Here is a 12,799-nt window from a genome sequence, read left to right on the forward strand (position 1 = left end):
TGTGGGGGTCTTTGCTGCAGGAGGGACTGGTGCACTTCACAAAATAGATGGCATCATGAGGACGGAAAATTATGTTGATATATTGAAGCAACATCTCAAGACATCAGTCAGGAAGTTAAATCTTGGTTGCAAATGGGTCTTCCAAATGGACAATGACCCCAAGCATACCTCCAAAGTTGTGGCAAAATGGCTTAAGGACAACAAAGTCAAGGTATTGGAGTGGCCATCACAAAGCCCTGACCTCAATCCTATAGAAAATGTGTGGGCAGAACGGAAAAAGCGTGTGCGAGCAAGGAGGCCTACAAACCTGACTCAGTTATACCAGCTCTGTCAGGAGGAATGGGCCAAAATTCACCCAACTTATTGTGGGGAGCTTGTGGAAGGCTCCCCAAAATGTTTGACCCAAGTTAAACAATTTAAAGGCAATGCTACCAAATACTAATTGAGTGTATGTAAACTTCTGACCCACTGGGAATGTGATGAAAGAAATAAAAGCTGAAATAAATCATTCTCTCTACCATTATTCTGACATTTCACATTCTGAAAATAAAGTGGAGATCCTAACTGGCCTAAAACAGGGCATTTTTACTAGGATTACATGTCAGGGATTGTGGAAAAACTGAGTTTAAATGTATTTGGTGTATACAAACTTCCGACTTCAACTGTATAATTTAATCCATTTTGAATTCAGCCTGTAACACAACAAAATGTGGAATAAGTCAAGGCGTATGGATACTTTTTGAAGGCACTGTTTGTGTTTTCGCGCCCATATTAGCAGCAAAGATATCTGATATTTAACTTGGCGCTGCTTCGAAAACATATTCAATACAGCATCCATCAGTCCTATCAAAACTGGAGCGTGCCCTTCTTTCAACATAGCTAGACCGCTACTGCTATCTGGTGGCTGTAGGCACCTACTGCTCTCATATTCAAAGATAGGCCATGTCCATGCACTCCAATAAGGTAAGGTGGCTTTCCAGCTATGAGTTGGCTGAAATATTTGGCCTTGTATCATGGGAAGACGTTGGTCACAAATTCTAATACCATATCAATGACCCAAGCGATTACATAGGCTTATTATGATTGGTTTGAAGTCTGGACCCTGTATCATCATGATGAACTTAGAATACAATCTCCATCACTCATGGTCGGTGGGTGATGTATCGGCTTCTTCAGTTGCTGTGAAGTAGGCTATGCTACAGATGATAATATGAGAGCATTATCACCCATTGCGCGAAGCCTCCAGTAAAAGCTGGTCCGCCCTTCTTCGGAGCTTCAGCCACAGAACATATTTTTGCACTCGAACAGAACGCATGCGCATCGAGCAAAGCAATTTGTCCGTTGCAGACCAGCGCAGACGGATGTGATCGAGGCAAGAATCACCTGTATTCTGGCATTCATGGTGACAGTGAGTACAGTTACATTGGAATTTCCTCTTTGAAATATAACTGAATGCTAAACTGTGAATTAGATTCAACACCAACAATCCACATGGCAAATGAGAATTCAGTCAGCATAATCTACAATAATTATCATTTTTTACACAGGATTGGGGACTAGACAATTATTGCCAGCATAGTTTCTTGACAATCTCGTTCTATCTTTGGGATGTAGCTATCCAATTGAATAGTCATGTATTTATTGCTGTAGTCATAACTTGCACCAGATGCCATGTTGTCCATTTTGAAAGAAAAATACTAAAGAAATATTGTATTAGGCCTATAGTCTGTCAGCATATAGTATTTCGTTAAACATATTCTTAGTCTTTATTATAACCTAGTACATGCTTAAAATGCGGTCTAACCCCCAAGGATCCATCTGTGTTACATCTGAGGATGCTAGGATGGAGGCAGTAACGCCTTGTCTGTATAACTAACACCACGCCTCCGTCTTTCTCATCCAGTGCATTTCTCATCACAGAGCGCGTTACAATAGTTTGATCCTGCAAATGATAGGCTATAATGCTTGGTAATAGGCGTTTTAATAGCTTATATATATTCATGCATTACTGTCAGTGACAGTATTTTGCATAGCCAAATGGTACTACATTTCTCTCTATAATAACTTAAAGCTTTGACAGTGTAAAAGTTCGCGCAGGGATCATTCTGTTCTGTTGAAGTGGTCAGAGTATTCCGCAAGACATGCGCACTCGAAATTATGTGACGACATGCCATGGTGATTCCCTCAGTAATATTTTTCCTCTGAGATGATTATACAGTACCTTGGTTTCATGATGTTGTACCAGTCTTTAAAATGTCGTATTTCCCCCCCCTCATCAACCTTTTCCCTCTGTCATCCACATGAAGATATGGATTAGGGGTGGATGACTGATACCTTCTATGTCATCATGTCCTGGACCGAATTGATTGTCCAGGTGGTATAGCCTAAAACGAATGCAGTGTGCTGTATTGTTTTGTCGGGGTGTGTGTTCTCCTGTATTGTGGGTGTGTCTGTCCTACATCTTCAGCATGATGTTGTGTCTTGGTCTGCAGCCCATGGGGTCCGAGCGGGTGGAGATGCGCAAGAGACAGATGCAGGTGCACCAGGAAGCTGCTGCCAGTGTTCTCCAAACGCAGCACGGGATGGGGAACACGCCCACCAACGCCTCCAATGCCTGTTGCTTCTGCTGGTGTTGTTGCTGCAGCTGCTCCTGGTAGGTACCACTATACCAAATAGTTTTATAACTAAACCAACATAGACCATAGCCTGTCGTTTCCAATAGGAACAGATGAGTCATAGTGGGAAGCAGGGAGGTGGGGAGAGCCAAGCGCGAGGTTTCCTATTGGCCCGTTCTAGCATATATCTGCATATTTCCGTTAGGGAACGCCTACTTTGCACTCCTTGTAAACAACCAGCTTTTTAAAAACTTTGGCAAAGGCTAAAGTCAACAAAACTTTATAGTTTCTAGTTTTGGGAACATAAAACTGTATTGAGATCAAAAGTTTCATCGATGAGAAAATGGGCAGAATGTAGGCCAAAATCCATATCCTTCTCTCTTCCCCCACTGCGTGGCAAAGCCAAGCTGATGCTTCATATTTATACATCCAGTGAAATATCTGTCTCATTGTTCTGTCTGTGACTATACTGTAAGGGGTTGCTTACCTAACAGCACCCTATTGCATATATAGTGCACTTCTTTTGACCAGGGTGCATAGGGCTCTTGACAAAAGTAGTGTACTACATAGGGAATAGGGCGCCATTTGGGACATAGTGAGGCCTTACTGTAATGAGATTCCATACCATGCTCCTACCAACACTCCAAACTCTTACGCTACATATATACTCTGCACAGGACACAAACAGCAGAGCATGAAAACTGAGCGTCAGCCGGTTACACACACAGTCTCATTGGGGGGGAAAAACACAGGAACATTTATGTTATGGAGTTATTGGCATCTACGTAAGCAAGTTATGCCTCTTCCTGTTGTGTGCAGAATAAGAGCATGCTAATTCAGTCCCCATTGAGTGGGAATAGTCTCTGTCTCCACATCAACCTCAATTCAGTTATGCTAATTGTCGCAGCGCTACAGAGTGTGGCCGAGGAGCACAGATGTGGTGGATTCTCACAGGGCTTTAATTAGACTACAGGTGACTGCCACACCAGGTGTTGCAACACATCTCCAAGGACTGGATGACAGTAGTGTTTACAGAAGCCCCCCCCCCGCAGAGCTCACGAAGCAGGATGTGCACCTCCCACCACTTTTTTTCACCGCTTGGAACTAACAACATACCTCCCTATCCGCTACCCACCATCCCAATTGACAACAGCTGAAACACACATTGTACATTGATACATTTTCTATTTCTATTGTTTTTCACTGCTTTTCAGTCTGACTGTTAGGGCGGAGGATGAGAGGATTAAAAAAAACACCTATGAGAGGAGAGCAGAGGAAATCGAAAACTGTGATGACAGGTAACTTCTGGAATACTCTGGTCGCCAGTAGCGATCAACATCAAAATCATATAACACTTCACTAGTTCAAGATTTCAGTCAATCAGATGACTATGGTTGTGTGAGCGTATAGGTTGTAAGATTATGCATATCATTGATTAGAATATTGTGATAACTATGGTATAATAATGAGAATCAGCTCTTCAGAAGTATATCCCCTATACAGCTAGCCACATACAATAAGAAAAACAAGAAGAGGGGATATAGTTTGGCCTGTTTAATGTCGACTTGAAATGGGGTCTCTAGACATGGAGATCCTATTAAATGACTTATATGTAATTTAATGTTCTGAGTAATTATATGTTCGGAGTTCCATATGTAATTGTATGGAGCTAGAGCTGAAACATTGACATTTGAACAGTCTCGACGATATCTACTGTATGAAATAAAGAGCATGGTCCCTCTTTTGTAGCCCCAAGCCTATTCTGGAGGATGCGATGACATGGACCATGTCATTTGAGAGGCTGATGAAGAGCTCTGCAGGGCGGGGCTGCTTCCGCCAGTTCCTGAGGACAGAGTTCAGTGAAGAGAACATGATGTTCTGGTTGGCCTGCGAGGAGCTCAAGAAGGAGACCAACAAAACTGTGGTGGAGGAGAAAGTACGACAGATCTACAAGGACTTCATCTCCATCCTCTCCCCTAAAGAGGTGAGCCTACACCGCCCGAGTCATTTATAAGACTGAGGTGGTTGACTCTAATTACACTATACATTCAAGCAATAAGCCTCTAATTTCTTCTCTATAGAGTCATTCTTATTCCCTTTAAATGGTTATTTCCTTCTCCAGGTGAGTTTGGACTCGCGTGTTCGAGACGTGATTAACAAGAACATGTTGGAGCCCACGTCGCACACGTTCGAAGACGCCCAGCAGCAGATCTACACGCTGATGCAGAGAGACTCATACCCACGCTACATGAACTCTACAGCGTACGCAGAGCTACTGCAGGACCTGGCCGAACAACCACCTGCCACAGAGCCATAAACTCTCACTCACCATCAATCACTCTGCACTGCTTTTAGAGGACACTTGTCTTATCCAAAGGGGGTTTTAGGTTTAGCTTTCAGTTACAGTTCAACTGTTGATTGATCAACAGGTCAATAAGCTGTATTTACCAAACAGTATTTATTAAGGTGTAAACTACTGTTTATATTACCTTGAATATTGACTTTCCAAAATACTCAGAGCAAGCAAGAACATACGCTAGATTCAGTTCCCGATTTCATATATATATATATTTATATTTTTATATATTCCCTAGCGCTTGGCATTGCACTTTTCTGAGGGAGAAGCATGTTGTATCAGTGAGCACTGCATTCGTGTGTAGGTCTATTGTCAGCCTTAAAGCATACAATTAGGTTTGACTTATTGTTAAGAAGACACGGGGAAGTGCCTTGGCATTCGATCATTCACCTTCAAGATCGTTTGAATAAAATATCACAGAAATGGTACAACAGTTGATCACAATAATAGTAACTTTTTACATACAGTGTTAGCTGATACCTGGAAATAGATCTTGCCTGTGGATTTAAATATTGTGATGCTGATTCAGTCCAAAAAGAAAATCAATAAATACAATGTGACCATTCATATATGGTATTTGTGTATTGAATTGACAGAACATTGCTTTCAATTCTTACAAATCTATTAAAGCAGAATACTTTTATGCCATATTCTTATTTTACTGTTGCATTATATCAGGGTTTTATACATTCATTAAGTTATTTATTACAAATCAACATACTAGGATTCATATTTTCAAACCATACAATCTAAGATACTCCCAACATATGTATTCCCTGGAAAAGATGGCATCCCAATAGCAAACAGCTACTCTACTGGCAACTGACAACATTAACGATTCAAATACTGAGGATTCCACCTGGCTCCAGCAGAAAATACAATTGTTTTAGTTATGATGTCCCTCGCCCCAGCTTGTCTCTAGCCCTAGGGCCTGTCTCTGACTCTGTCTCTGACAGCCAGAGTTAGCAGGTTCTATTGAGTGAGGTCTGTGGTTCAGACAGTCTATGGAGCGTCGCAGGTGTCACCTTCGATGAGCTCTGATGGCGGTGGGCGTGTGGGTCTAACCGTTAGATTGGGGGAAGCTGCTTTTCAATAAACTGCTTGATATCCATCATTTCCTGTAGGACGCAAGAAAGACAAGTATTACTGCACAAAATATAAAGTCATTTCATATCATTTCAATAGTGCATGTCCAAGGTCTTCAAAAAGTGCCAATCTTCATTCTAGTCTCTTCTCACGGCCACTGTGCAAACCATACTAACCTCAGGGCAGGCACTGTGTGGCATTCTGGGATAGGTCTTGAAGATAATGTTGGATGGATTGCAGAGGGTCTTTAGCTTCTCTACAGTGAGACATCCAAACATTACAGGCACCAGAGGGTCCGCCTCACCATGGCACTGCAGGACATGCATCTCATTGTTGGCAGAGTTTCTCGATGCCTGAAAAAAAGACGTCATGGTTATATTTAAAATCAGCTACGATTTGCAATGCCTCTTAAATGATTTGGTCCGTCTTGGACTTTGAACATTGTTGATTTGTGTGATTTGGTAATGTAACAAGCTGATAAGACTTGTTTGCATTCCAAAACAATTGAATGGATCATATGCTAAACCTAAGTGCACCACGGAACACTTCTAATGCAGGATACAGTGTATTACCTGGGGGAAGGAGTTCCGAAGAGGGAGCCAGCAGCTGAGAGCAACCACTCCCCCCAGCTTCTGTTGGGTTGTGAGAGCTGTGTACAGAGACAACGCTCCACCCTATTTATGCCAAAGCACACAAAAACCTGAATACTCACTGTATTACCACGGAATGATGTACATTTTAGTATTGTTTTACAGATTTTTTGTTGTCATACACTAGTCTACCTGAGAAAATCCACCAAGAACAATTCTGTGTGATGGTATTCCATTCTTCACTTCTTGATCTATCAGTGCTTTAACTGAGAGATATTGGAAGCAGTCAATCAAATCAAGCTCAAATAGAATCATGTCAAGCTCAAGTTCATAAAGTGTTTAAACTTCATCATACTGTAATGTCCTAGCACTGCTACATTGAAACCTACTATTCTAACTTACTATTCTCTGAAGCCTGTTTAATACCAGCTTCGTCTTCCTCTGCATCTGTTTGCAATCCGATGATGTCAAACCTAAAACATAGAGGGGACTGATTAACCCAAACAGTACCGTTCTTCGATATTGCCCGCTTTATATAAAATGAATGAGACTTCACTTCTTACCAGGAGGGCATGGACATGCCCATGTTTAATGTAACAGGCTTGATTGGACTGAAAAATCAAAATAACAAAAATATTTCAATGTCAGTAATAAATGTGTACACTAAACCCAATGTCATCAATAATCACTATCATCAACATTATCCAAACACAGGAGCTGTACTTGTCCACAGAGGTACTCACGCGTGAGGACAGATGTATTTTACATGCGGTGTCCGGATCCCAGCAAAGGCCTCTGCCCAGCCATGGCTATGAACAAAAGCAAATGACATTTTATGAGCTATAGACTATAGTGAATGGGAATAATAACGACAGATAACCCTTAAATCAATGCGGAGTGGAAGGAGTAAGATGAGGGATGAAATTAATGAGCTGCACATACCCAGTGTCACCTAGGCCGTGAAGAAATATCACCTGCAATGCAAAACAGATACGTAAATGTACAATGTGGTTAGCTTTATTGACAACACTTCAATGTCTATGGTTTGTAGATCTAGGTCAGGGGTGGCCGACCCTCCACCTGGAGAGCTACTGTGCAGGATTTTGTTACAGCCCTACACTAAAACACTTGATTCTAGCTTCCCACTAGTGGGCCTTTACTGGGAATACAGACGTAAGTGAGACTGTAGTTTTAATGTGAGGGCAAGTTATTGTCCGCAACAATAAACTATGCATTCAAAACACGCTGTCAAAAATAATCTAACTCACCGCTGCAGTGGCTTTCCGAGCGGCAGGTATAATAGCAGGCAAGGGCACTGACATACTATTACCGCACATACAACGTACAGGCAGCTGGTATTCGCCAAGAGAATTTACAATGTATCCTTGGATGGAACGAAAACGTTAAATTTGTATCGCCCTTGTTATTACATACGATAGTTGCGGGAACTGTATGTTTACGTACTCGCGGGCATCAGTTTCGCAGAGAGAGAGCGCAGTAAGAATTCATTAACTGGTAAACCCAGTGGATAGGACAATGTACTAATCCATTCAATTCTTCAATTCGTAGAAAATACAGATGGTCTAAAAGTCTGTGAAACAATGGCACTTCCGCTTCCGGCAAATGCCAGATTGTGTGTCACGTGAGCCATATCCATGGTAGCCGATTTTGTCCTTGGGTAACGTTGACATCTGGAGAGGACGATGTCTTTTACGAGAAAACCTGGTGGGAAGGCATTAGATATTTTGCAGAATTTGCCTCGTATTTCATTAGCAAACTTACGACCTGAACCGGGGACCAAGAAGGCTGTAAGTATGCGTTTACCAGACCATCAGTTGCTGAATAGCTAGCAAGCTAACTAGCATGGCTAGTAGTAGCCATCAGCTAACGTTAGCTAGCTACTGTAATTTAGCCAGCCAAAGATGGCTTGCTTGTACAAGTAGTACCTAGCTATAGCTAAATCTCTTGTTTACTCCTAGAATGTAAGCACAACATCTGATTTTAACACAGTTGGTCAGTGATCATCACTGTCTGCTCTATCAAACACAAGTAAATAGCATAGTAGTTATAATTTCTAGTCACACAGTTTTGGTCTCGTCAAGCCGTCTCAAACAGACATTCGTTGCATGAATTCATTATGCCAATGACAAACAATTAGCTATTAATTACTATGGATATATTATTGAACATTAATAGTGAAGAATATGTACAGCTGTTCTAACGCTGGTATTTTTTTATCTTGTCTATTATTTTGCAGGAGAAGAAGCGAGGCAGAGGCCAACATGGAGGAAACAGAAGTGGCCGGGGTCACAAAGGGGAGAGGCAGCGAGGCAACCGACCTCGCCTGGGGTTCGAGGGGGGTCAGACTCCCTTCTATCTAGCCATCCCCAAATACGGCTACAATGAGGGACACAGGTAAATACATTGATGTCCATTGTTGAACACTCCATGTTCTATCATCAAATGATCATACTGTACAGAGTTGGTGGCCTAGAAGCACAAAAGGCCTTGAAACTTTTCATACTGCATCTCTGTACATACATAACTAGAGACAGGAGATTATACTCACAAATTTGTGCTCTTCTTCCCAGTCGGCGGGCTCAGTACCAGCCCCTGACCCTGAACAGGCTGCAGTATCTGATTGACCTGGGCCGGGTTGACCCCACTCAGCCCATTGACCTGACTCAGCTGGTTAATGGCAGGGGAGTGACCATCCAGCCACAGAAGAGGGACTATGGTGTTCAGCTTGTTGGCGAGGTAAGATGGTTGTCTTGGCTACGTTCACGCGTAAACTGCCATAGCTAGCCGATGTCTCCGCTTGATTTGGGGGAGTTAATTGTTACAGAAGCTTCAATTAAACATTGGAGATGAAGCACAATCTCACAAAGGCAGTTGAGTGCTTATGTGTATGTGTAACAGATGTTAATCGTACTCTCCTTGCGTTGTGTTTTGTCCAAATAAATCACCCCAGCCACTGGTCCCAGTTGAGCATTATTTATTATCTGTTGTTAAATAGGAAACGTCATGTTAGTTGTGCAGGGCTTAACGATGTTGATGGCTGTCGATGGTAAAATCCCTTGCATCACATTTTCGTACTGGGGAGACCTGACATTCATGATCTCACCCTATCTGCAAGCCGGGCCAATAACAACACACCATGTCATCGGAATTGAACCAACCAATAAGAATGCTTGAACATTAAATACACCTTTCTTTAGAGGCAAGTGGAAACATAACCCTGTTACACTCTCCCCTGCTGAATTACACTTGCATACTATAAAGAAACAAAACGAGGTATGCAATACCTTGCAATATATATGTCACTAAATATTGCAGTGCAAAGACGATTCTCTAAAGAGAATTAGGGGGATTTAAAGACCCCGTAGGAAAACGTACATGTTCAGTACACTCAGTGACAATAAGAACCTTCATCGTGGACACCCTTCAATACTGTCGCCCTCGTGGAGGTGGGTACTACATACTGGTACGTCTTCTTCTATGACAGCAAACTTTTGGTAACGCGATATAGTACACCCATTTTCAGAGTGAGCTTCTCCCAGGTCTTCAGAATCTGCAGAGCCTCGAGTGGTTCATGGCCACGTTCCCTCCTGGAAGGTCTCCGGCCCCTGTCCACGTAGAAGACAACTCTGGCGAGTGCGTCATCCTGGCCCTGCTTTGATATCAGGTCGTCACGGGATAGCACTCTCACATCTGACGTCTCAGACGGCACCACTGACTGAGTGAGCTGAGGCAGTAGCAGCGCACAGTTCTGTAGACCAGCCTCCCCTTGCGACCTCAGGACTGCTGACACCACTTCCTTTGACAGAGAACCAGGAGAAGGATAGGAGGTCGTTTGGCCGTCGGTGACAATTTCCCAGGCATCTGCCTCAATTGACGGTGAGCAGCTGTCGAGGTCGAATGGGTGGTTCGACCAGCGGAACACATCTTGCACCTTCTCAGCATGTGCTCCCGCAGCTTCTTCCAGCAGGGCCTTGGAACCCTTGTGATGCGGTGGAGAGCGCTCGGCTGCACAAATGGCTGTCTACTGAGTGCATCAGCAATGACATTCTTGGGACCGGGGATGTACTTGATGTCAAACTCGAATGGAGCCAGTTTAGCAACCCATCTCTGTTCACAGGCATCCAACTTGGGCTTGGATGTACGTTAATGGGTTGTTGTCTGTCCATACAGTAAAAGGCTTGCCCCTTAGCCAATGACTCAACTTCTCACAGACGGCCCAGTGTAAAGCAAAAAACTCGAACCTATGGGCAGGATACTTTGACTGTGCATAAGTAAGTGATTTGCTAGCGAATGCTACGGGTCTGGCCGCAGACCCATCCTCTGGCACCTGGGAGAGGACAGCACCTAATCCATTACTAGATGTGTCTACAGACAGCAAGAAAGGTCTACTAAAATCAGTGGGCTAGCATGACCTGATCGAGGAGAGCTTGTTTCAACTGACTAAAGGCCTGTTTGCACTCACCAGTCCAGTCTGCTGCTGTGAGTTTCCTATGTATTCCTCGTTTCCTCTTGCCTTTCCCGTGGCGTGGTGCCTTCGTCCCAGTTGCCAGCCCACACAGCAGCTTAGTGATGGTGGAGCACCCCTCAATGAACTGCTGGTAATAGACTATCATTCCGAGAGAGAACCGAATCTTCCCCTGGGAGGGCACGTCCGTGTTATCCTCCATGAGATCCTTCTCTGTCATCCCTGCAATAGCCTTCACTTTTTCTGGGTTTGTGGTCACACCTCCTTCACTGATGATATGCCCCAAGAACCGCACTGACCTCTTCATGAAATGGCATTTCTTTGGTGCTAATTTCAGATCATGGGCTTTGAGACGCTCAAAAACTGACTCCAAGCGTTGCAATCCAAGTTCTTCAGTCGGGGCAAAAACCAGCACGCCTTGCCATCTGAATTGAACCAACCAATAAGAATGCTTGAACATTAAATACACCTTTTAGAGGCAAGTGGAAACATAACCAACCCTGTTACATATGTAATGCAAGGAGTATGGCTATTTCTTGAACGGCATTGTTGGTTAAGGTCTTGTAATTAAGCATTTCACGGTAAGGTCTACACCTGTTGTATTTGGCGCATGTGACAAATAACATTTGATTTGGATCTGTAGTTATTTAGTGCACCTATCTGTTGCCAGTAGGTGGCAGTATTTAGCTAATTAAGATTGTAGCTGTCATTATGATACCCAAAGACTGTTTTCCCGTCCCGCTAGTTTGTTCTGTATTGGAAGTCTATTTTATTTAATGTTGCATCCAATTGTGTGTGTTACTAGGGTGCTGGTATCTTTGCAGCGAAAGTCAACATAGAAGTTCAGATGGCGTCTGAAGAGGCCATTGCTGCCATTGAGAGAAACGGAGGGATGGTCACTACAGGTTTCTATGACCCCAGAAGTCTTGGTGAGTAGTAGTGACACATTAGGCCAAAACTTAATGATCTTGCTATGACGCCACTTAAATTGTATGCATTTTGGAGTGTTTGTAACCCTGTGCTTTCCTCTGTCTGTTAGCGGTCCTCTGTAAGCCTGTCCCATTCTTCATAAGTGGACAGCCCATTCCAAAGAGAATGTTGCCTGGGGAAGACATGGTCCCCTACTACACAGATGCTGCCAACCGGGGTTACCTGGCAGATCCAGAGAAGATTCAAAAAGCACGGATAGCCTTGGCCCAGAAGTATGGCTACGTTTTACCGGACATTTCCAAAGACAAATTGTTCCACATGCTCTCTATGATAAAGGACCCCAGACAGATCTTCTTTGGCCTCTCGCCAGGCTGGGTAGTCAACATGGCCGAGAAGAAGATACTGAAACCGACTGATGATAAACTGCTCCAATATTACAGTTCATAAAGGATTCAAATAAACATGCTCTGTTGATGTACATAAATGTCATGATGGGTGATTTTTTTTTAAAGGAATGTCTCTGAGCACAACTTGACAATAGATTCAGCTTTTCTTCACACCACTGGTCTACCGCGTGTGCTGTATTAAATGTTCATCGTTTAGTGCCATTGTTCTGTCGTTCATCTTAGGGGTGTTTCACCCAAATTCTGACAATGTATTTCTACGGTGCAGCTCTGTATGTAATGCACCATGCTTTATGATCAATGCTTATAGTGGACGGAGGAGTTCATTTTGA

At 43.2% G+C, this 12,799-nt stretch overlaps 3 protein-coding genes across 3 annotated transcripts; 2 read left to right on the forward strand and 1 right to left on the reverse strand.

Annotated features, from left to right (window-relative positions):
• Positions 1-1,329: 1,329 nt before the first annotated feature.
• On the forward strand, positions 1,330-5,183 carry LOC106590152 (regulator of G-protein signaling 20). Its single transcript, XM_014180803.2, has 5 exons — positions 1,330-1,408; positions 2,493-2,653; positions 3,830-3,913; positions 4,365-4,599; positions 4,738-5,183. The coding sequence occupies exons 1-5, from the start codon at positions 1,400-1,402 to the stop codon at positions 4,930-4,932; spliced, it is 684 nt and encodes a 227-aa protein (XP_014036278.1). The 5' UTR covers positions 1,330-1,399; the 3' UTR covers positions 4,933-5,183.
• Positions 5,184-5,540: 357 nt separating this feature from the next.
• Positions 5,541-8,122, reverse strand: lypa1 (Acyl-protein thioesterase 1). Its single transcript, NM_001141045.1, is given in 9 exon segments — positions 5,541-6,089; positions 6,234-6,410; positions 6,630-6,731; positions 6,840-6,913; positions 7,050-7,120; positions 7,211-7,258; positions 7,391-7,456; positions 7,590-7,621; positions 7,916-8,122. Coding segments are annotated over 9 exon segments (690 nt in total). The 5' UTR covers positions 7,985-8,122; the 3' UTR covers positions 5,541-6,038.
• A 130-nt stretch (positions 8,123-8,252) lies between these two features.
• On the forward strand, positions 8,253-12,541 carry LOC106590151 (39S ribosomal protein L15, mitochondrial). The gene is made up of 5 exons (XM_014180802.2): positions 8,253-8,455; positions 8,905-9,062; positions 9,239-9,404; positions 11,939-12,062; positions 12,173-12,541. The coding sequence occupies exons 1-5, from the start codon at positions 8,351-8,353 to the stop codon at positions 12,508-12,510; spliced, it is 891 nt and encodes a 296-aa protein (XP_014036277.1). The 5' UTR covers positions 8,253-8,350; the 3' UTR covers positions 12,511-12,541.
• Positions 12,542-12,799: the final 258 nt, after the last annotated feature.

The sequence above is a fragment of the Salmo salar genome, chromosome ssa29 (genome assembly GCF_905237065.1).
Source record: "Salmo salar chromosome ssa29, Ssal_v3.1, whole genome shotgun sequence".
In the NCBI taxonomy this organism is placed as follows: Eukaryota; Metazoa; Chordata; class Actinopteri; order Salmoniformes; family Salmonidae; genus Salmo; species Salmo salar.